Source organism: Elaeis guineensis, chromosome 2 (genome assembly GCF_000442705.2).
Source record: "Elaeis guineensis isolate ETL-2024a chromosome 2, EG11, whole genome shotgun sequence".
NCBI classification, from domain to species: Eukaryota; Viridiplantae; Streptophyta; class Magnoliopsida; order Arecales; family Arecaceae; genus Elaeis; species Elaeis guineensis.
In genome coordinates, this window is record NC_025994.2 from 105174543 (window position 1) to 105199755 (window position 25213).

General features: G+C 36.8%; 1 protein-coding gene across 3 annotated transcripts; it reads right to left on the minus strand.

Annotated features, from left to right (window-relative positions):
* Nucleotides 1-2649: 2649 nt before the first annotated feature.
* On the minus strand, nt 2650-19601 carry LOC105045972 (phosphatidylinositol/phosphatidylcholine transfer protein SFH8). 3 transcript variants are annotated; one of them, XM_010924435.4, is made up of 15 exons: nt 19462-19601; nt 19241-19321; nt 17037-17331; nt 15423-15522; nt 11943-12209; nt 11744-11821; nt 11482-11583; nt 11330-11379; nt 11123-11222; nt 10951-11049; nt 10746-10862; nt 7681-7813; nt 5730-6136; nt 3016-3090; nt 2650-2881 (listed from the first exon to the last, which is right to left on the minus strand). In XM_010924435.4, exons 2-15 carry the CDS (start codon nt 19272-19274, stop codon nt 2861-2863), a joined length of 1878 nt encoding a protein of 625 aa, XP_010922737.1. In that variant the 5' UTR covers nt 19275-19321; nt 19462-19601; the 3' UTR covers nt 2650-2860. The 3 variants fall into 3 exon arrangements, with proteins under 3 accessions (XP_010922737.1, XP_010922744.1, XP_010922752.1); XM_010924442.4 differs by having other exon boundaries at nt 19241-19356; nt 19462-19600; XM_010924450.4 differs by lacking the exon at nt 19462-19601 and adding an exon at nt 18314-18366 and having other exon boundaries at nt 19241-19336.
* Nucleotides 19602-25213: the final 5612 nt, after the last annotated feature.

The following is a 25213-nucleotide window of genomic DNA, read 5'->3' on the forward strand; positions in this document are numbered from 1 at the left end:
TCCCAATCGGAGGCCGGAGTACCATGCCCTGGCAGCTTTGCGGAGCGTAGCGAGGAAGCCGATGCAAAGGAGAGCGTCGGTTGTCCCTTGAATCGTCATGAGAGCTTTGTAACTCTCCAGGTGATCAATTGGGTCGATGGAGCCGTCGTAAGGCTCCACATGTGGCATCTTGAACCGACTGAGGATCGGTTCATCGAGAATGAGTCAGGAGAGAGGTTGGACGGTCTGAAAACCGACGTCGTTCGAAGACTTCTGCCCATCCACCTGCAGCTGTGCGAGTCGACGGTCGATTTCCTCGAACCTGCGTTCATAGTCGTTTGTCCGTCGGTGCTGGGAGACCCCAGGAGTGGAGTCTCCGGAAGAGTCCGAGAGAGAGGCGGATAGCATTCGTGGGTGTTTCTCCTTCCTTGCTCGTTCTAGCTGGGAGGGAGAATGCCATCGGGAACGGGGGGCGTCGTACCGCGGCCGCCCCTCCTCCTCTCTGTAGGAGCGCTGTGGCAGGCGCTCCTGCGGAGGCGACGGAGATCGACGCGGGCGTCGGCGGCTGCTCCTGGAGGGCATCGGACGTGCCGCCGGCTGCCCGGCCGGTGATGGCAGCAGCTAGACCGACTGTTGCTGAAGGCTTTTGACCGCGTCCGTCAGCACGGTCATCTGCCGCACGATCGCTGCGATTTGCACCTCCGTGGTCACCGCGGGGTGTGGAGAGCTGGGTTCCGCCGCAGAGGGTGGAGGAGAGGCCTCTTCCCGACGGGAAGAGCGCCTCGCCGATCCAATGACCCTCGATCGCTGAGCTCTTGTCTTTGTCATCTTGAATTCCGTGGGGGTTATAGTCCCTGGTGCTGTCAACGAAGCACTAACTTGTCACTATGAGCGTTGCTGCCCCGTGCCCCTACCTGGCGCGCCAATCTGTTGCGGCCAATTCCCTCGTCGCCTGGTCGTCGGGAACGAGCGTCTGCAAAAGAAAGTCCGCACTGACCGGAGGCGGCTCCGGCGGGGATCCTCCGACGGTCAAGTCAGAGAGGAGACTAGGCAACAGCGAGAAGAAAACAAGGAGCTCAACGAAAAAGAGAGAGAGGGGGCAAGCCTGAGAGTTTTCGGAAAGACCCCTAGCACTGTTGCCTTCCCCGATATATATAGTGGAGCACGGTATGGCGCCGTCATTAATGGCGCGGACAATTGAAGAATTGTCAACTCACTGTAGATTGTCAGAGTCGCCGTAATTGTGCCAAATCGCAGTGGGGCTGTCAAATCGCTAGGGTTGACCCATACCCTAGATGGGATAATGCCCCTAGGCGGCAGTGCCGCATGCTGTTGTCAGGACTGACGGTCTCTGACAGTAGTACGGCGATTGGAGGAGCCGACCGACCGTAGGTCGGCGGCTAGCTGAGGGGCGTCGGGTGAAAATTTGGACCCTTCCGACAGTCAGTCGGGCATATCGCAGGAGTCGGTCATCGGGCTCCATAGTGCAGTCGGTTGGGAGAGCGGAAAAAGCCTGCCCGACCGACGTACGGTCGGTCGGTCGATAGCCATCGGTCGGTCGGTCGATAGCCGTCGGTCGGTCGTCCCGACGATGAGTCGGCATGAGTGGAGTCGGTCGGTATTCTCCAACAATAATTATATGGATATGAGGCACTTTCAATTTCAAGGAACTGAGAATTTGTATTTTTATATATTTTGTTTTACTAAAGATTTATCTTTTTTATAATTCCTGTTACATTCTGAATTGAACAATTTTCTAATCCTTCTCTCCTTGGCAAAGTTTACATACGTGCATGCACATGATATCCTGAAGCACGCAGGTTAAAATTATCAGACAAATCGTAAATTTTCTCATACTCAAAACTATGTTTAACCTATGAAATTAAATCAAAAAGTGCAAAGATTTTCCTTTTTTTTTTACAATTTTGGATTTGTTAACGTCAGCCTTACAGTAGGCAACAGAAGTAGCCCTCCTTCTATCCAATTGCTAAAATAGGATCTGGATTCTAATATTTGATAAACCACCGATTGGAGATAGATTTAATTGTTAACAGCTGGTTTCGTAACTCGTAATAGATGACTGCCTATCAGCAGTGAGAATGAAACTACCGGATGACAGACTCCAGTGAATTTTGGCAGCTTCCCCTCTTTACATGGTATCGGATGCTAGACAACTACCTTTTACAATCCCAAGAAAAATATACAAAGGTGGCAATTTATAACCCAACCCATCAGTTCATCATAGAATCAGTCCATTTTAAATAAGTTTCACCGGGCATAAATAAATTTAGATAATGAATTAATCATCCTAAATCCATTTATTTTCCCCGTTTAATAATTAGGCCTTGTCACCTTTTAATTACTGGACCAAATCGAAACTCCATCTGCTAAACCCATTTCAAACCCCATCAACTCTCACTTGACTTGTTTAACATGTTCAAACGCATGTGACTTCTTAAAAATCTGCTTAACCTGTTTAGTCTTCTTTAAATAATACGGAGGCCAGGTTACCATTTTAAATAGAAATTAAGTTATACAACAGGTTATCTATTTAATAAAAAGATCGGACCTAGATTTCTAACCTAATTTGACCCATATCCAACCCAATTGCCATCCCTAATTAGATTCATGCACTAGCATGGGTGCATAGGTTCTAAAGGCAACAAAGAGTGCCCAAAACAGTGTGATCATATTTGATTCCACTACATTATTTGCATCTCAATACAACACAAAAGCTCACAATAAAGCTCACAATCTCTTTGGACATACATTATATCATAGCTATCAAAGCCAATAGGTACACACTGCGAACCTCTTTCATTACAAAGAGCATGACTAGCAGAACGGTAAAGGCCAAATCAATTCATGACGGTACCAAGCTTTAGAAGCAGAATTTTTTCTTCTGCAGACATACCAAAAAATGAGTCTTTAGAAAATCATATATATTTTACGCTAAGAAATGAATTATGAAGCGCCCACTTTCCTAACCCGTCTTAACATAAGTCGAAGGCAGTACCCCTTATTGAAGAAACTTACCCGGAACTTAGTCTCCTTTTGCCGGTCAATGTATGCAAGCAGTTCCTCTTGCCTCATTAGAGCTTCATGTAAAGCCTAAAAAGCAAGACCATAAAATGATGAGTTCTAAAAAGGCATCCTTCTACTCTGCATAATCACGCAAAAGGAGACAAGCTTTGCATAAAAATATAAAACGAAAAAAAGGCTCTGATTCCATAACTAAAGCATATTTATATTTAAGAGGGTTTGGTGTGTGAACCAGAAAATGGGACCAATTTGGAGAAACCATGTCAATGTGCGCTTATGCACCCCTTCAGCTTAAGACCTAAGATACCTTGAAGTAGTGGTGGAGCCAGGATTTTGTACAAGCAGGAGCAGACAATGTCCAATGAAGAAAAGCATATTTTAAAATTGCAAACAAAATGATAATACTTGGAAAAATCAATATTTTATACCTGGTGTTGAGGAAAATTAATCCATTATTATACATGTTATATAAGTATTCTAAAAAATAAAAAAAAAAAGAAAAAAGAAAACTTACAAGCATAATGAGTAGTGCCATTAGTTAAATATTTTCTGAAATAGAGAATTTTGCCAATCATTCCTTCAAAAATGCACAGAAAAACAGAAAAATTAAGAAACTAAATTTTGGAAGGACTAAAAAAAATAAAAAGAAAAGGTCTAGGAATTGCATAAACAATAAGAGGTTACTTACAAATGTTAAACAGTTTTAATGTGTTTACAGATGTTCTCTTTGTGCTTCAAGTTTTTGGAGGAAAAAAAAAAGGTGTAACATTTAACTTCATCTTCCTTATTATTCTTCCCTTTCTCTTCCACTACCTCCTTGTCTTTTTCTTCTTCTCAAAATTTCAATCCCCAAGGGAATAGAAAAATAATCCTCTCCTCATAAGTACTCCCTATCTGATTAGAATGGTGACAGACAACCAAGGACATGATCCCTATGAGAACAAAACAGGAAGAAGAAACCAAAGAATGCCTAGGGTCATTACATTTTGTGGAGAGCAATTCATTAAGTTGAATTAGATTGTAGAGAATTACTAATTTCCATATAGAGAGGAGACCCAAATACTAAGATAGAAAACCTAAATTAGTTGGAAATATAAACCTCCCTTCCTAATCTCAACAGTAAACAGAGTCACAGACAATCATAAAGAGTTTTGCATGGTGGCACAGCTAATGGGTTACCAAAAAGTAAATTCCTGCAAAAATAACTAGACATTCACTGGCCAGATAAAAAGGTCACACATGTAAAATGGGATTTTAGGAGCTTAGGGTGGGCAATTAAGATTGTATGGAGATATCGGTATGGGATCTTGGAAAGTCTGCACATGGGGCATTAATTATGCACTCCGACTCCACCCATTCCTTAAAAGGTATGAACATGTATTTTGCTTCATGACCTTTGTAAATTGATCCCACTCATTCCTGGATTACAACAGTTGGGAACTCTCTATAACTTATGAAGAACAATCATATGTTTGCATATGCCTTGAATACAAACAGACATATAAAGATGCCTACATGGACATCATATTTCAACTTTAAAGTACATGCTATTGCAAGCTAATACATCAGAGTGGAACTATAAATGCACATGAAAGAAAATAAAATTTAATACATAACTCAGATCCCATTGGCATACTTTGCATCCAATTAAATCTAGAAAAAGGCAACAAAATCAAAGATTGTTCAAAATTACTGAGTGCACCCATCATAATGGCATTGAATATGCCAAGTGGAGATAAGAGGCAAGGTAATTGAGTACCTTGAACTCTACCAAAAACATTTATGAGTATTAAAAAAATATTGAAAATTTTAAAAAGTGTATATGATTAGCTCAAGATGTATCATATCTAATGAACATGAAGGGATTTTTACAAATCAAACAATTTGTAACATTTTCAAATCAAGGTTTGCAATATTAGTGCATACTGCCCCATACCGAGCATACCATACCATATCAATACTAAGTTGATACTTGATGCTAGGGGCGTACTGAGTGTCAACATGCCAAACTGACTACCAAACCGATTGTACCAACATGCTACCCATACAAGGTCCAGTACCAAGATTATAAAATTTGCATCAAATAATATCTTATCAAGGGAAAAACAAGCTTGCGATGTGCATTATTTGCTTAAAGTGGTTAAAAATGTAACCAGCTTCTCAAAAAATTTAAAAATTTATCCTTAGCTTATTATTTTGCATGCCTAATGGAGTCATACATTTATTAAAGATAATTGTTACTCAACACAACTAAATGATGCATCTAATATTTCAAGGTGTTTGATCACCTTGATTCTGAATTTCACTGAGATAGACTACAAAGGAACACAAGGAACATAGGGAAGCAAAAGCATGGAACTAGGCAGAGAACTCGTAAAATCACCAGAGCAATAAGATTCAAGGAGATCAAAGTACAAAATGGAACAAAAAAGTTATAGTTACACATCCACATAGGTTATATCAAGGTCCTGGGATCAATGATTGTGCATCAATTTCAAGCATAATCCAGAATGCACCACCCCCGTGTTTTTAATCAGAGGAAAAGGGGCATGCAAAATCATCATGAATCCTTTTCACCATGCATATATTTCAGAACATACACGAATGCCAATAATTGAGACATATGAAAGCCCTGAACCATCGATTCAGTTTCATTAGCATTTGAAGTAACAACTATTTCGTGAGTTCAAGAAAGTCCAGAAGCATACCTTCTTAGTAGCAATAAGCTCAGCTTCTAATGCATCCACACGGCGAACAGAAGCATTAAGCAACTCTTCCTTCTCATAAGGCAATTCAGATGGTTTTGCTTGAAGCACGTCAACTTTTCCCTCCAGCTCTCCCAGCCTTTTCAGAACAGATGAAAGGAGATCTGCCTCTGTGTAACCAGGAGAAGGTGATGGAGGTCGAAATTCCTCTTTAGGACTAGGGTCTAATGCATATTCACGGTAGCTGTTGTCAAGATCAAAAGTCTTTCTTTCTGGGAGCTTTTTGGTCACATGGCTGGTGATTGACCGAAGCAGTGTGAAAAGGGTCATGATGAAAGCTGTCAACCATGTGACAATTTGAGGTCGAACTCCTTGATGATGCTTCCACATATCAATAAAAGAAAGTGAACCTGAAAGAGACACATAAATTGGAAAAAAATGAACCTGGAAAGAAGACTCTAGTGTATTTAGCCACTTTTCATCAATTTTGGAAGAACGTGATAGAAAGCACACAAGAAATATGACACAATAATTGCACAGAAGAAAAAACAGAAAGAGGGGTGCCTTCGCACAACATTTAGATTGCTCCATTGTAACCTAGGTGTCATAGGTTCAAAACACAAAAATAGCCTCTCCACATGCGACGGTAAGCCTACACAAATCTAACTATCCCTAGACCCCGCAATGGTGGGAGTCTTGTACATTCTGACACCCATTTTATAAAAAAAAAAAAAAACACCTATATCATTGCAAGTTTGCAACCCACACTAGCATGCAGGTGAAAAGATCTACATGCGCGATAGAGCCGCCCCTAATGTGATCACATAAAGAGAAACATGTGGGGCCTACAAAGTGGTTAGGCAGTTGGATATGACAACTGTAAATGCATTTTCCAACATGTAAATTTAAGTACCATATTAAAAAAACAAACTTGCATGCTTCTGAAAATACCAAAAGTTACTTATCCAGGAAAACCCCATCCATGTTGTTTTGAGATTGAACACAATCTCACTTCAGTAATATGTGGTTCAAGGTAAGGAAAGAGCCTGATTTAACTTTATCGATAAATCAAGTTGTTGAAGAGTGGCAATCAAAGATTTCATTGTATCTGTTACCTAACCATGTAAAAAGGAAGAAAAAAAGAAAGAAAAAAGATGTATATATTAAATTCTGATATTAGGGTCAGAGAAGTGAAATTTGATAAATCCATCCATCAACACCAGATTGCTAAAGGATTAATGGGTTACCCCTATTACTTGGGCTACTGCACCACTTTATCATTGTGTAGTTAGAGCAACAAAATGTAGCATCTTGTTAACATAAGCAGATTAATACAATTGGAACAATCAAAGACAGACAGACAATAGAATATATTCAGAACATTTCCCTTTGATTAATGAGAGGGCCAGTGCACCCACAGTTTGTCAGCCCACTTCACTGGTTCCTTGTCCAATGCTCTGGTTGTCAATAAGATTTTCAGTGATGGGAACTCTAGTGGTGTAGTTTGGCTCCATTTTAGGCAAGTTGATGCAGATAAACATGGTCTGAAGTGGCTCAAGCCCGGCTTCAGGTGGTTTGGTGAAGTTGGATATGGTTCTGGGACAGTTCAGAGGCAATTTGAAATAGTTGATGCTGTTAGCCTGTTATAGCCCCCTTATGAGTGGTTTAGAGGGGCATAACCTGATTTTTTCACCTACCAGCCTAAAGGCTGGTGTATCAAAAGTTATAAAAAAAAAGAAAAGAAAAACAAATATTGTTTCCTTTTATTACTGCAGTGACTCTCCAAACTAATTTTTAAATGCTGAAAGCAGAAAATTATTCCATCCGAAGAATAGGTAGAAGAGATCATCTAGCACAAGATTTTTTTTTTTGGTAGGTTGACAATGAGAAAAGAATTTAAGCATGAAAATTCAAATAGATACATTTGTAACATAGACAACCTAAATTAGCATACCTTTGGAGCCAAAGTGCAATTGACTAGAAGCTTCTCTATTCCAACCTGAATCTATAGCCTTGTCAACCATGGGAACACATTCCTGGAACTCAGGGGAGCCAACAGAAAGGCTAGCATTCCCAACTGTTTTTCCCTGCATGGTTATTAAAGTGATGTGTGGAACACCGATAACCATTAGAGGTATCCAATAGCACCATCAATGTTCACAAATATAATGTAAAAATTAATTTTATGATCTGCCAATAGGAAAATTTAAATCAAGTATGAAGTAAATATGTAACATGTTAGTTTTTAAGTTAAGATACGATGAATTCATCAATTATACTTGCTTGACTTAATGGCTGCACCTGAAGGATTTTAGTTGCTAAGTTGATGCTGCAACAAACTGCTGTGATAAAGGTTCTTTTCCATTCTATAATATTGGAGTCCTAATTGGACTAAGATTTTCATATCGCCCAATATCTTGGCCAAGATATCGATTTGTTGATATCAATCACTCGAGATATAATAAAACATATATCTGGCCCTATTCATCTTGGCCAATGTAACCTGGTACTTCCCAAGTTCTCAGTCAATATGCTATTAAGATGTCACCCAAGCCTTCCTAAACAAGCTCTCACAAAATCAAAATAATCTTTTAAGATATTAAAAATGTTTAGAATAATGTCATAAATGGGTATTAATATTCAGTTTACCATATTTGCTGAGATTTCCACATCATGGATTTGCCAAAGATTTCGGAATCCTTGAATTGGATCTGCTTTGAAAAGGTCATGATGACTGCATTATTAAATTAGGGGCTGTGTTAAAGCTTGATATGGATGTTTTCCCCATTCATCCACTATCTCTTTCTTCTTTCTTCTCCTCCCTCTATGTGAATCTCCTGAATTGGGTTAATCAGGTTAGAGTCAGGTCAGATTTAGGTCAGGTCAAAGAACTCTCAGCCCAAAACCAACCCATTTGTAATTAAACTGAAAAGTAAACCCATAACCGAACCACATAATTTCATGGACCCATATCAAACAATTCAACCTAAAAGGATATTTCTAGTCATTAATATATCACAAAGAGTAAAAATGAAATAGGGTCCAATATAGTACGAGAGAGAGGAGAGGGAGGCTAAAGTGGAACAGAGAATGTAACAAATCCTAATCGCACCTGTGCCTTCTCTTTAGTATATTTTCTTCCTTTTTTAACCATGAATAACATGGGCTCCCTAAGAACCAGAATTAAACTCTTGTATATACATGATCCATTGCGCTGTTACCACCTTCCTAGGGTCCTACAGCTAGGTTTTAAGAGCCTGTCCAACCCATGGTGACCCAGCATGCTTGGGTTTGGACCCATTTATATTTGGGTTCTTTTTGTGTGTGTGTGTGTGGGTGTGGGTGGGGTTTTTTTTTGTGTGTGTGTGGGGGGGGGGGGGGGGGTGGGGAAGGGGTGTTTACCTTCACCAGACTGTTACAGAAATCTTCAATAAACCTAATAATTTTTCAGAGTCAGCAGGCAGAATCAAAAGTTGCTCCCGCCGCCGCACTGTGCCCCCCCCCCCCCCCCCCCTCCCTTACTTTGTTATTTTCTGCTACTTTTCACACTAATTGCTGGAATTACTGCACTGTATTCTGATTGGAAAAGAAATTGGAATTGGTGAGAAAAGGAAAAAGCACACCACCATTGAATCAATAGGAACCATAGAATTCCCTCATATGTATATGAGAAACAATGTTGTTGACTAAACCCCAAATGCTTCCTAAAATTATTAAATTCTGCAGCTTTAAATACCGAGCACAAAAACTTGAAACCGTGATCACAATTCCATCTTAAGATTGTGACCATAGATCTCTGAAATGTTTTACACTTGAAAAATATCCTCTATCTCTATGCTCATACTATCACCCTTGCTTATAAGTTTTTGAGAGCTCTAATAGGCAAAGATGAGCACCTGGGAAATTTGTTTGTGTTTTCTTTCATTGTCCATAAAAAATGGAGTGCTTAAATGTTTTAAAGATGATAGACTCAAGGATTAAATATCTATTTAGCGCGCTGACACATAACTGAAACTACCAAAGGTGCAAGACCTACGTTCATGCATAGTAATCTAAAAAGATCATCAATACATCAACCATTTTCTTCTATTACCTATCATCCATTCTTGCCACTAACTATTGATGACTTTACTTGAATATCTAATTATACACTTTATGTTTCTGCCTTTTGCTTCTCACTTCCTTTTGTCCACCAATTCCTTGTTTCATCTTTTTTTCTTCTGAAGCTCTTGTTTATGATATCTATAGATTGTTAAGCTATGTGGATAAGCAAAATATAAAATTCATTATTCATTGTGTTGTTTTATTTATTTCTAGCCAATTGGTTGAGGTTTCATCATAGGAGGCTCCCCTGTTTTAGCAGGTAGTTAATACAGCACTGACACTTGCACAAGCCAAAGACCTAATACCACGAGCAGTTTTTCCTGCAGTGATTTTAACAGAACAAAATACCAAGTGAGTCAGCTCCTTTGATTCCTCATTTCTACTTGTTTCTCCTCAATATCATGTGAAGTGGCAATTTGGAATTATACAATATACTTCATGACAAATCACTATCTTACTCATAGCAACCTTGACTGGAGAGTTGCACCAAGCCTGAACATCAATGTCTGTTAAGGACTTAAACATGGATCATACTTTAGCAGACAAAGAAAGCCTCATCTCACTGGGATAAGACCAGGTGCTTATTTATGCACGTACAAGCTATATGCAAGGGCATGGTCTATTGTAACTGTAGTTGCTTTAATCATGCTGGAACTTCCAACATGTTCCCTGACCTAACATCTAATATCACAACATGCAACTGAAGAAAAAAAGGAAAGGAAATCAAAATAATAGCCATATGGAACCTACTTTTAGGTTTCTAACTATGGCTAACTCAAATTCAAAACAGCACTTTTGTCGAGCATTCAGAATCCTCACCACACAGACTACAAGACATCAAAACCTTATTATATTCTTTAGAAGTAGAGACTACTCTTCAACACTATAATATCCTTCAAGGCAATTTAAATGTACCTCTTCAAGAACAGTGGTCAACTGGGGATCAGAGCTATAGTTCTCTGGTGCTTTTGGAGAAGCAATGTCTTCGGCTTCTGACCCAGACTCAGCAGTAGATGTGTCCCCTCCTTTTATCTGGTCCAGTAAGAGGGTGGAAAAGGGTTTTAATATAAAACAGAACACATCTTGTTAAAAATGAAACATAAAAAGTATAAGATCTTACAGTTGGGTATTGTGGCTTAGCATAAGCAATGATCTTCCCTTCACCATTTGAAACAGTAACAATTTGCCTAGCACATTGGACTTCACCACTAAGGACCATCTGAGTACCAGTAAAACCCATCAAAATGTATCAACTATGTGTCTCTGAGAGAGAGAGAGAGAGAGAGAGAGACCTTCAATATGTCAGGGTCCTTCCATGGGCCTCGATCAGATTTAAGACATCCTCCATGCTCAGCACATGTGCAAGTACCACCAAGAAATTCTGGCAACTCACTAAAGAATGCAAGGCACAAAGTTGGAGATAAGTGGCAGAGTTAGAAGATGAGAATGCTTCCATAATAAGTACATGCAAACTGAAGGGGAAGGGAAAAAAAACTAACCTGGCATCAATTACTTCAAGCAGCTTATTTTGGTACTTGGTTCCAAGAACCTGATAAAATTTGATCAAATTCATAGAGTAGTTACCTAATATCTAGGTGAAAGAATCACCATTCATTGAAAAGGATTACTAAGGGCCAGAATCATATCTTACATGAATCTTGGAAGTAGTTCTAGGGTCAAGAAAAGATTTCACAGTGTTCCATAGTAGCCGAAACCCTGGGCCAGCATTAATAATAAACATTTGGCACAATGTCTGCACAAATATTTAGAAATTATAAGAGATCCTTATCCAGGTGAATTCCCAGATTCCAATGTGGAGCCACCAATAATTAAAAAAGGTTATGTAAGGATTATAATATAATAGCAAAGAGGCTTCAAGATCGTAAACCAAATAGCAAATACAAATTATATACCTCTGGGTAGTTATCATTGTCAATTTTCTGCAACCGCACAATAAGTTCTCTTGCAGACTTGGTGAAGTTTTTTAAACCCTTCCAAAAGGAGAAGAGTCATCAAACAAGGCATATTATCTACACTAGCATTCGACAACTAAATAATTAGACAAGTTTGCAAAGTGTATTTCTGCATTACAAACGATGATATAATACATACCACGCCTTGAACATCTAGAATTGTTGTATTTGAGTCAATATGCTTCTTTGCAGCTATCGAGCAAGCTGGAAATTTGATTGCAAAGCACCTCTCAAACTCCTTCACATGGTATTTAATATATCGATCTATTGTTGTCACTTGCATTAGCTTGTTGGGATCTACTTTTCCAAGCCTTTCAATGTAAACAGGTCTTCCCTCCTTATCCACGCCATGACAACCATGTGGGTAGTACTGTAGAACTTTATTTAACTCTGTATACTCAAAATCCTGATGATAACATCAATCTTAGTTCATTGGCAACAGCTTCAATGTAAATGGATAACGAAATCAATGTTTCATTTCTGAGCCACAAGCTAAGAGTAGAGTAATTCAAATCTCTATTAATTTCTATCTCTTGTTCCAGTGTAAAAATGATTGCTGCTTGTAATTATCACATCCAATCTCAATTTTAAATATGGCAAAAGAAGTAATGAGGAAGAGTTACAAACCATCCCAAATTGAAATAAGGTTGTTTAGGAAGGTCAATTACACATTTAAAATGGGAAAGATAAAAGCCTATTTAACTATATATCTGTTTGCACCGATGCATGTGCCTATGCATCAATACAGGCCGATGCACAGCAATATGACTCAGCACGGAATGCACGAATGTAGAGTATCCTTGTAGTAAGTATAGTAAATATGGTAAAGTATAAATTGGAGCTCTTGTCCTTCATCTTCAATGGACACAAAATATAAGATGACAACTTGTGGACAATGAAGGATATCTGCTAAGTGGCACTACAACTTAAGTAAGAGCCTAAGCAAAAAGATAGTATTTGCAAAGAACCTCTTGAAGCTTTCGGATTCACCCTATGAAAACCTCAACGACTTCCTAACAGGTTAAGTGCCTAAGAAACCACCAAATAAGAGAAAAGATGGTCCCACAACTTAGGTGTCTTGGATGTGGTGAATGAGGACATATACCCAATTGTTGTCCTACTCACTGTGTGACTGCAATTGTGGGAGTAGGGAGCATTCGAGCAATATGAAGGAAAAGAGAAACATGCAGAAGAGGAGGTGAATAAGCACACTCACCTAGTTAGAGATGTGATTAGGAAGACACTTACAGTCCCATCCCATAGAGATGTGAATAAGAACTGTTACGTTGTTTAGCTCTCCACACCCAATGCAATTTCTTAGAGAAGTTAGAACCATCATTCACTTTTGCAATGAAAAGATTTATATGAACCTTGCCTCCATTTTTGTTTTTCAGAAGATGGGTTCTGAGAAACTAAGGTGGGTAAACAACACAGCATCACTTAGCCAGGGGAAAAAAGAAAAAGAAAGTGGCTACAAGCTTAAATGTCTTCCAAGTTTCTTCAAATAATGAGTCTATTTGGGAGGGATTTACTTAATATAGTAAAACACCTAAACACTGCCAACAAGGCCACAAGATCTCCTTATAATCATGGAAGAACACAATGAAGAGAAAGTTAGCATTCAATAGGACTTCTCACCAATTTATTGAAGTCAAATTCTTCCGAGCCAAGATGACTGGACAAAATTTAACCAGAAGATCACACTAATTTTGCTAGAGGTAGAGGATATGTTTTCAGGACGACGATGATTTAAGACTAGTTGCTAGAACTATCAATGCTCAATTGGGATCAAGTATGTAATTGTGAGAAACTAGTATTAAATTTGGTGTCTATTAGATAGGAGTTTGAAATTTAAAGAGATTATCATCATCAACCATTTAAGTTACTCTGATCCCTATCAGTAGTAATATAGATTATGTTTTAAGTGATGAAGACTGCCTGCACATTAGAGGATTCACACGAGTTATATGAGTGGCTGGCCACATAAAATGAGAGCCTCACTCACTAGAGAAAGAAGGGATATAAAGATTTACTTAATTGTGTGAACAACTGCAACCGGAAAAAAATTGGTTTTTGTTGCTTTCACGCAGCAGGGAGCTGAGGGACCACAGAAGATGGTCGAGTCTTCAATCTCCCTCTTCCATTTCAACCACTGATCCACAGGCTTTTTGTGTCTTTCTCTTTTTATAAAAAATTTGGATAAGAATACCTCTCCTAATAGGAAGCTTGGATATGGAGATAGTGTATCCTTTATATCGGTTTTATATATCTAATGTATGAAGAGCGGCTTTTATGTAACAACACTGTGTTTCTTTTCTTTTCCTTCCTCAGTATTCTCTTAACCAAATTCCAATATTTCAGTGTAATCCGTTGTAAGGCTGAAGAAAAGCCTCTTCCTCAAGCATTCAAGCGATCAAGGACTGAAATTTCATAAAATGAAATTTATCTTCAATTTTCTGTTATTTTGAGCCAGAGATCTGCACTGAAATTAGAATTTGATTCTTACAACACTGAAAGCAAACTCAGATTTGCATGCACAGCAACTGAACTAACCCAGTAAAAACGACTTGTATATCTGTGTTATTAACATACTAGAGGAGATTATAACAAGGATTCTGGATGAAACATGAGTTTTGGAAACTTTTAGCTCCTCACCAGCAATTTCACATAGACAACTCAGTTTTCAGTTTTTCATAAAGTGCAATCACCATCGAACATTCGTATGCTTGCATTATCTCAATCCAAACTGTTCTCACTTAGCAATATTTTTACGACTAGTTACCTTATGGACACTAGAACTCGGCCATTGAAAGTTCCAAAATATATTAACTGAATCAGTTAAGTGTGACACCTTTTTCTCATATTTCTCCCTTGAATCTGTGGCTATACTTTGCAAGCACTTCTTATATACATAGATTGTGTTTTCAGTCAAGTGATTAGTTATTTTGATTATTGCCAACAAAATGTGCCGCAAGGATGTAGAAATTAGAAGGCAAATACTTAACCCTTGTTAGTTAGGAATGTTCTGTAGCCTGTGTGCAACCTTTTTAAATTCACTTTCACTTCGCTTTTACTTATTTTCTTTCCTAGACCATTCTCCATGTTGTCCTTTCTTCCATTGGGTACTCTACTCAGTCTACTGTGAGTACTGTCTCATCCATCCCATTCTAGATGATGAGGTGGTACCAAGAACACAAGCACGCATTTTTCTCTTAAAGGTTAAGCACCATGGAAGAAAGGAAAAAGATATATGCTAAATAAGTACACAAGAAACACAGATAAATTAAGGTTACATCATTTTTCCATCTCATAGTAAACAAAAAAAAAAAAAAGTAATAGTCACCATAAAGTTTATTCAGGATTGACTTTCTATGTCACAGCACTATTGACAGCTTAGCAGATGTGCGACATCTAGCTGAAACTGAAATTTATCTAATGCTAGAACATAAAGCTTATGATTTTGCAGATCTCTGAGTTCTATTTTAAAAAATAAAAAATAAAAAACTTAAAATTAAAAATAGAGGGTTTTCCATCTTCTGCTTGTTTAACTGCTCCCGTTAACAGTCAAATTCATTATAAGCATCCAATGGGTCCTCCAGGAATTGAGCTTGTTCATTACCTCTAAAATAGTGTCAACACCAAACTCCTTCCTCCACTGAAGCATTTCTGACCACATTTGCTTCGCTTTCTCAACATCAAATTTGCGTGCTTTCAGAAATCTAAGTAAACAAGATATTAGTATAGTAATCACAAGAAGGCCAACAATGTTGAGCTTTGAAAAAACAGTACAATAAGTAAACAATAAGAAATCTACTCAACACAACAAGAAAAAGCAGACTGCATTTGAAAATAGAAATTATACTAGAAAATAGTTTCATGACGAGTACACAGCAAACTATAAGGTAATTTAAAGGAACAAAAGTAATCCAGCATGTGCTTTTCCTTTTTTCCCTAATCATGTGAAGTTACTCTATAGTGAACTACAAACATTGTACATCAGATAGAATTTTATACAAAACCATTGACTGGGCCTTAGAAAACCATTGAGAAATCAAAAAAATGTTCTAATAAATACGTTCATATTAAATGACTAGGACAATTAAATAGAAGCAATTATCTTTCAACCTTTAATGCGGATAATCACGCTATTATTAATTTCATGTGTATCATTAATTCATGAATCTTAGTTCATACAATCATTATATGAATTATTAATATGCATCTTGCAAATGCATGCAGCCTCTTGTGTTGATAACAAATTAACCGAGGAACATTTATGATCACTTATCAGCACACATGTAAACAAAAGTAAAATTTATGCTAAAATATTGATATATGCATGAACTAGGAGACTTGGATAATACATTCAAGATTCACATAAAAACAGAAAGCAAGTTGGCACTTTTCTTGCTAAGGGACTAAATGAACAAGTGTGAATTAATGAATGAATCTGAAATAAGATGAACTCATTTTTCTTCCTAAGGATAGAAAAGTTAACTTCCACACTTCGATATACCATAAAGTGATGAATTTGTATCATTGGCATGCCTTATCCAATGATTCTGCCTTCAATCCACGGGAGGGGAATGTTGCCCCTGTAAAAGAGGATAAAACTAGCACAAATAACTAAAATATCCCCAAGGGGAACTTTTATGGGGCTTTCAGACCATGTTAGTTGGCATTGAATTGGCAAAAACCACAGACCAATATGCATAGAATGGCCGCATGTATCACTGCAACATGCTGCTCACAGTCGGCACGGTACCTATCTTATCGTAATAGTGCATACTGGCGGTTTATACATTGATAAAAACATTTAGGTGGTAGATTGTGAACCTACATCAATTAACCTATAGATTGCAAGGGAAATGCTTGTTTTCAATTGGTGGCAACTCATCTCCTAAGTCAACTCAAGATATTTGAAATTAGAACCTCACTATGTTTAAGTGACTAAATAACCCTAAATTCATGAAATATACTATTTCGATAAGTAACGACTCTCCCATTTCTCTTCAACATGCAAAGAATGTTTAGCAAAATGGTGGGAGAGACCACCACACATTTCAACATGCAAGGAATGTGACACAAGGGCTCTAACAAGGATTAGCATTGTCCCTTGACCAGTTGAAGGGAAAAAAATAAAACTGAGACTGTTGTTCAAGAACTACCCTAGGATAGCCTACAAGCCACGAAAAAGGACTCTCAAGTTGACAAAGGAAAGATTATAAGTCACCTCAGCATCATATGGTAATCATCAAGTTTTGCAGGTAGCAGCTCATCCATGATTAATGACTGATGAAATGCATCAACAGCTTGTAGCTCTCCAATATCCCTGACATCCTTAATCGAAAGAACTCGATTCTCGCTCTTCCTTCTGCTCTTTTTCCTCAAAGAACGCCTGAATTTAGTTGATGCATTTATAGCCTTTTTCTTCAAAGATCCAATCCTCGTCCTCCTTTCATCTTCTGAAATCTCAAAATCTGATTTACGCTCTTTTCTTTCATCATGATTAGACATCCCCTCAAAACCTGCAACACTGTGCACAGTCAGTCATGGTTCACTAACTAAGAGGAAAAGTTCAAAATAACATTTGGACAAAGAACTTCCTGAGAGAAACAAAATTTAGCACCATAGTTTTTAAAAAAAATACTGAAGAAAAACATAATTTATACATGCAGAATTCTTTAAGTAGAGATGTTAGATTATTTTCCCAAAGTCCAGACAAACATATAGTATGAATTTTAACACAAGAGTAGTGAATAATTCAGAAGTCTTAATTTTTCCAAGGATAGAAATCAGATGTAAGCAATACAGAGCTTGACAAAATGCACCCAGACCTTAAGATAAAGATAGGTCGACCCACTATTATGCAGTTACAGCAACTATTGGCTACACCAAATGAAACTGAGCACAGAAGATGCCAAATAACTAGGATGGTAAACAAGAATATGATCAATAATTGTATGCTATCAATCAAAGGATCAATATAGAGGTAAATTTGAAGTCATAAGTGCGATTTTATGATCAGGGTTTGGTTTGCAAAAAAGAAAATAAAATCACTATTTACACTTACTAAATTCCGAATACATATTTCATATATCTGCATGCATGTAAACTGCATCTCAAGGTGGATAATCATTTACAGAATGCACAAAGCAGATATCTCATACATGAATGCAGTGAAACCTCATGTGAGGTATAGTTAGTTCAGGACCCCCAATACATTATCACAGTACTATGTTCTAAGTTTTTCTTGTACTAGAAAGAATCTCATATAGTTGGTGGAATGAGAGCAGGTTGGTCTGAGAGCTTATTACCCAGTCTCTTGGTTATTTTATGACAAAAATCATTTCTAATAAAGGGAGAATAACAAAGTGTTGGCCTGGAAAAATGTAAAAATACTATTGGACTTTTCTTTGGGAATTATATTAATGTCATATTCAATCTAATCAGATATATATTGACAGAAAAATCATTCAGGAAGCATATATACAATCCATAGAGGCTAACCTTCCAATGAGCTTCACTTCTTGCTACTCATGTTTTGCTAGTGCAGTTACTCCCTATAAAACCATCAAACACCGTTTGAATGATGCAGACTCCTAATGATTGCTTCGAGAGAAACTTAAGAAAGCGGGTAACTTTGATTAAGGGTGTAAAATCTCTCCACAAACGATAGCTCACTTCTTGGTTTTCCAAGAACAATATATAAACCTTGATGGATTCTAGGTAGTAGACATCAATCCATGATGGTAGCCTCCAACTGAATCTTTATGAGTTTAAGGCACATGCCACTTCAAGGTAATATGGTACTTGTGGGATTTGAATCATATTGAACATAAAAGAGATGAAGCCCTATAACTAAACCATATATCTGCTGCATCATGTTTATCAACGCAGACCAGATTTTTTTCCTTTTTATTTCGTCACCAAGCGTGAAAACCAAATTACGAACTTTGATATACTTAACAAATATAAACTAGCAAAATTTATCAAATGTACCATGAAAAAAAAAAGGAAAAGAAAGAAAAGTCAAACACTTGAAATTGCACAAAAATACTAGGCCAATTTCAATTAGCAAAGGATTCCGAAACCCTGACAGAAATATAATCTCAAGATGGATTTTTATACTAATTACATAATAAAAATTTCTTACTAATATCTGACACGCAATTAAGAAAACGAAGGAAAACTCAAACACTTGAAATTGCACAAAAATACTAGGCCAATTTGAATTAGCAAAGGATTCCGAAACCCTCGACAGAAACATTATTCGCACGATGAATTCTTATACTAATTGCTTAATTAAAATTTCATGCTAAAATCTGACACACAATTACACGGGGATTTTTTTAAAAAAACAGACTTTCTCGTCAATTCAAGGAATTACAGATTCTCCAGAGTTTGTGGAAAATAAGAAATGGAGGAACAACTCACAGGGCCTGGCAAATCGGTCGAGCGGTCCAGACATATCCGAGAGCTATTTGATAGCGAAAATCCCGGACTTCAGCCTTCAATCTATCATTAAATCATTTATACGAGGTCAAGAACCCCTGGGGGAAGAAAAAAGAAGCTGAATTCCCCTTGGAAACGCCTAGAGTAAATCAAGAAAACCCAAAAAGAACCCTAGGAAGGTAAGAGGCATCGCAAGGCCCTACCAAAGACTCGAAAGGCCGCTGTAAAGGAGGGGAGGGAGTCGATGGGGCGGGAAGTGATCCGGGTGTGATCGGACGGTCCGTGCGGAGAGTCCGGGTGGCTTCGGACGGCGGATAGAGGAGGGGCTCCGTTGGCGTTGCAGGGGCGAGCGAGGAAAGAAAGCTGAGGGAGACGGTTGGGCGGCGCGCTGAGGGAGTGGACGGGACGATTTGTTAGTGGGACCCACCAATATCATCGTGCCACGTGGAATCTCGCATCTCCTTCCCGCGTAGCCGCCATTCCCACGCCATCGGTTGGCATTTCTTGTTTTTATTTTATTCATTTATTTATTTATTTACGTATGCACTTACGTATTAAATTAATTTTTCTATCGCTTTTCTTTGGCGTAATGGTATATGCCAATTAATAGAAAGGATGGTTCATCAAGAAACTGGCAATTTCAAGCCTTACATTGAACTTTTTTATGGATGGGTGGTAGAGATAAAAGATAGTGCTGTGATAACCGTTGAGCTAATAAACTTTTGGTCTCAAAATATGATAAAAATAAAGATACTGTTTTCGTTTATGATAGTCAAGTAGGTTTTTTTTTACCGGCTGCATTAGGAAACACAAATATAAATATAATAAAAAATATCCGATAAAATAAGGCCATGCGGCGGGCAAGAAATAATATCCGAAAATATTTAGATATCAGTCTCGGTGTGATAGTAATATAAAAAACCATCAAATCAACCATTTTATTTCTATTTATGAATGTGTTTAATTAGACAGCAAGCACAAACCACGATAAACCTCCTAGTATCAGCCAATAAGAGATGGTAGCCATCAAACAATGTGGACAACTAAGAGGTCATGATCCCAGAGTTCTCTTCCAAAAATATACTATTTATGTACAAAATACAAATCCATACATCCTCCCACATGGCCCTCAACTCGGCCTAAGGTATCGACATATAAAAAAGGGAAGAGCCACTACTGCAACAATAAAAGATTCCGTATATGGATGATAAAATCAGCTCTAACCAACTACTCTCTATCCTTCAAATTACTATAAAAGTTGATTTTAAAGAAGCTACGGAGATGAAGGTTCCCACAAGAAGTATATTACTTGAGGCATAAAAGCTGCAGAGGTGAAACTCTAAATTTTTCCAGCTGTCAAAGACCCCTTTGATCTCTTGGCCCTTATAAAATCAACAGCATCAATTATGGCTCTTATCACAATCCTAAAGAGACTATCCTAGACACAATCGAAGATCTTCTTGTTCTGAATTGTCCAAATGTGATGGTAGCAGCTAAGCTCTTACAATCTAAATTATTATCTACCTTTTTTTTATATACAAAAAAAAAAAAGATAAATAATTTAGATTGTGAGAGCTTAATTATATTTGAAAACTGTTCATTTACTCTATGTTTGATTGGAGTCACGAGAGGAAGGATGGATGACCCTCATTCACCTTGTGATTCAAAAAAATCTTAGGAAGGATAAATATAAAGGAAAGATTACTATCCACCCAAGTCCATTAATTTGCACAAAAAATGATGGATGGAGCATGCGAGGGTAGGTTTCTTTGTTGCCAAAATTATTCCTTGTTAAGTCTTTAACAAAATCCTAATACTTATTCATTTTTTCATTCTTTTTATTTATATATTTTTTATTTTATCTGTACTATTTATCTTATACTATTAAGTTTTATTAATAATTATTTTAATTTTAACAAATAATTTTTATAATTATAAGTAAATAATTAGAATTATCTTTTTTAATTATATTCACTATATTTTAGTTAACTATTTGCATAAAATTAAATAAATATTTAAATTAAACTAGAAATTAATAAGTTATTTTATAATTAATATATAAATAAATTTATTCATATATAATCAATTTATTAAATTATCTATTAAGTTAAATTAAATTAAATATCTATATATTTTTATATAACTATAAATTATAAAGATTGTAAGTTTTTATATTACTCTACTTTTTAAATATAAATAAGTGTTATAAATTAAAATAATAAAACCTTTTATAAAATAGAAATTCTATAAAAATGCCATACAAACATGATGTGCTTTTTTTTTTTTCATTGGTTCTATATCAAATAGTGAAAAAAATTATTTCTATCTTTTCTTTTCCTCATCCATCGTTTCTTAAATCCATCTTATACCCAACTTTGTCGGATACTCTAATATGCTTTTGGTGTGTGGAGGACTGGATAACAGTACTTGACATCTTCATCTTCATGGATCATCAACCAACATGAAGCTATTTAGTTAGTACAGAGATCTGATCAGTTTAATGGACGAACAAATTAAAGCTATGAATGGACAATTAAATCCTTATCAGTCTAGCCCATGTTGCCCAAACACCCGCAAGCCCACATTCATAAACATTTGCCTGAACGCTAATCTCACCCCAAAGCTCAGTTAAGTTACTCTATAAGAGTCGTATTGAAAACAAGTTTCTAATTAGTCGTTTCAATAACATTGTTATCTTGTTATAATGGGATGAACAATTTTGAGTATTATTTCTTATAACAAAAATAGATTCGCCCACTTCCAGCCTTCGGCTTGATTCTTTTTATTTTTTTTATGTTGTTCAACTTGATTTCTTTAACCAAAAAAAAAAAAAAAAGTTATTGGACTAGCTACTTTAGCAATTATGAAATGAAATAATATAAAAATAATAATGGCAAGAGGAATTATGCCCTTATTTGGCACCCCTCCTTAGTGCATGACTCATGTCCATTCCCGAAACACTTTCTATAGTCTCAGCATAGTCACAAAAGTGGAACCACACCTCTTTTCTTTTCTTTTCTTTTCTTTTTTTCCTTTTTTTTTTTTTTTTTGGGACACACAAGAAAAAACGGGGAATCATACTATTACAGAAAATCTGGAAAGCAAATCTATTGAAATCGATCGTTGACTTGTCTATAGGTTGCCTTGCGCTTGTTGGGGTTAAGAAAATAATATATATCAGTCCGAACAATCACATGCCGAGCAACTTGTTTTTTTTTTTGACCTGCCATCTTCCATGCAATCTCCAGGGGGGACAGGTGCAAAACATTGTATGGCACGTTTGTCCTCCTAAATAGGTTGGAATGACAAAAACATGGCAAGCGATCAAATATGACGAGTACGAGAGTCGTCAGAAAAATTAAGAAATTTGTAGAAAAAGACAGATCGTTGTCTTTTTTATTGAATAACTGTGCCTAACATGAATTTTTTATCAAACATTTAATAACCTAACCTAACATGCTGACACTCGGTTTACTGACATTTATATAGACAGGCTGAACAAAAATCATATGAAGTGAACAAGATAGGACGAAATATGAAGCAGATTTTCTTGCCACGTTGCTTTTGTTGCATATCTTAAAGCAAAAATCTAAAAACCAGATATTTTTATTAATAGATGCATCAGTCTCATAATTTAAAAAAAAAAATAAAAAATCATACATGACATTCTTTTCTTCTTTATTTTCAAATTATATATTTTACTGACACATACTACACAACTAGATAACACCTACCAAACAAACTAGTCATTTAGTCAGTCAGTATATCTAGATAAATTGATATATAATTTTTAAAATATAATATTTATTAATATGCAATACACTGTCAGATAATATATAATTAAGAAAGTAATCCAATAAATACATTCAAATAAATTGATATATAGTTTGTAAAATATCATATTTATCAATATATAATATATGACCATATAATACATAGTTGTTAACTTCCTAATACATGCTGCAAGCTTATTTGATAGACATCCAATAATGATCCAGCACATATATCTAGGTGAATCGATATACAGTTTTCAAAACATACATTTTATCCAGAAGTATAATTAGGTCACTACTAGGAAATCGATAAATATATATCATCGGGCCATATAATATGTATCGATAAACTTGATGTATCAAAAATTATATATTAATTTATTTGAATATATGTATTAAGTTACTAGATAACTAATTTGCTAAATGTATACCATCTAGTCATGGAATAAATTTTATATTTTACAAACTGTATATTAATTTACAAAGATATATATATTGACTTGCTTGATTATTAATTTATTTAATATATATTATTTTTTTTCTCTTTAATATAATCCGCTCTGTATTTTCTTCTATGATGCCCGCCCCATGTGATTTTTGTTCAATAAATTAGGTGGGGATTGGCATGAGCTTGTCCTGTAACCTGTGTCAGTAACTTGAGGGCAAGTCAGCTTAGAAATATCCAAACTGATAGGCCAATGTGGGTTTGATACTTACAAAGAGAAATCTTTTATGCATCACGAGTGATGCAGAACCACGCGCACCGTTCATGATGATTGACTCTCGCACGGGGCTGAAAAAAATTTTTTTTTTCACACATCATGCTCCAGCTTTATATGTGAGGTCAATCACCACGGACAGTGTGTACATTCTGCGCCACCCACGGTGTTCAAAGAATTTCCCGCTTACAAAACCCAAACTCCGCCGAGTACGGATGGAAATTGCAAACCGAGACTTTTGACACGCTGCATTAGTTAGGAATAACCGCCTAGCAAAGTTGTTATTTAAATATCAGCGTTGTGCGCAAAACTAATTGACCAATGTAGAGGAACAAGGATCTCTGGATTCATTTACGGCATTCCAAAATCGAAATCCGTATACACATGCACGGGGTTGGACGCAAACAAGTCTGACCCGAGCCTGACCCAACCTACAAGCAACAAATTAACAAATCCGATATGACCGGACCCCTGAAAATTCTTATTAACTTGATAGGCATTAAAGACCAAACCCAAATACAGCCTAGAATTGTTTCCGCCAGACTGCATGACCCAGGCCCAACACAAATCCTGGTTCGAATTGTTTGGCACCCAAAGTAGAACCTACAGGCCAAGTCAGGTTGGAAATTACAAAACCCAAACCTGAACCAGGGTCCAGACTCCAGGAATTTCCCGAAACGGGTTAGGCCAGGTCTCACCGATAGAACCATCTCACGTCAGAGATTGATGAGACCCATTCGCAACATTAAACAAGGACACGATTATAATACACATGATGCAGAAAGGCCCTTCACCCCTGTATAAAATTGAATGGTTCGAGTCAGTAAAAAAACAATATATATATCATAGATTTTGAACATTTATACAATAGCGTACTAAATTTGGACTGACCGCATAAGTCCCCAAAACATACGGGCTCGAAATAATGCATCCTGAGCACTTGAACCCTAGCACTTGAAAACAAGCAAAAGCTACGCATCTGAAACTCCATATATCATTTGCTTAGGGTCATACAGTCACACAACTCATTTGAAAATCTATATCTAAAATATAGAAAGAAAATTTTTTTCCAAAATATCCCAGAAGAGTGTATTAATGCTAGTTGGTGCCGTAACTCATTGGAGAGAGGCAATCTCAAATGTGCCTCCATTGTTGCAGTTGCTATAAAAACTTCACATTTTTTTTCCTCTTTTATATCCATCCTCTGCAATTTCAATCAAAATGACCACAAAATTCTCAAAGATCCGGAATAGACTTACAAAATTGTCCAAATGTTTCAATAGATGAAAAGCCTTCCAGGAGGGATTGATTTTCAATTGTTTTCTTTGATCTTCAAGGTATAACGTAACTACTTTTATAGACCCTTGGTAACCATCGCTGTATATATTACTCTTATCGATAAAGAACAGATGGTTGCTTTCCTAGCCTCCAACCATCAAAAAAAGAAAACAAGCAAGAGCAAA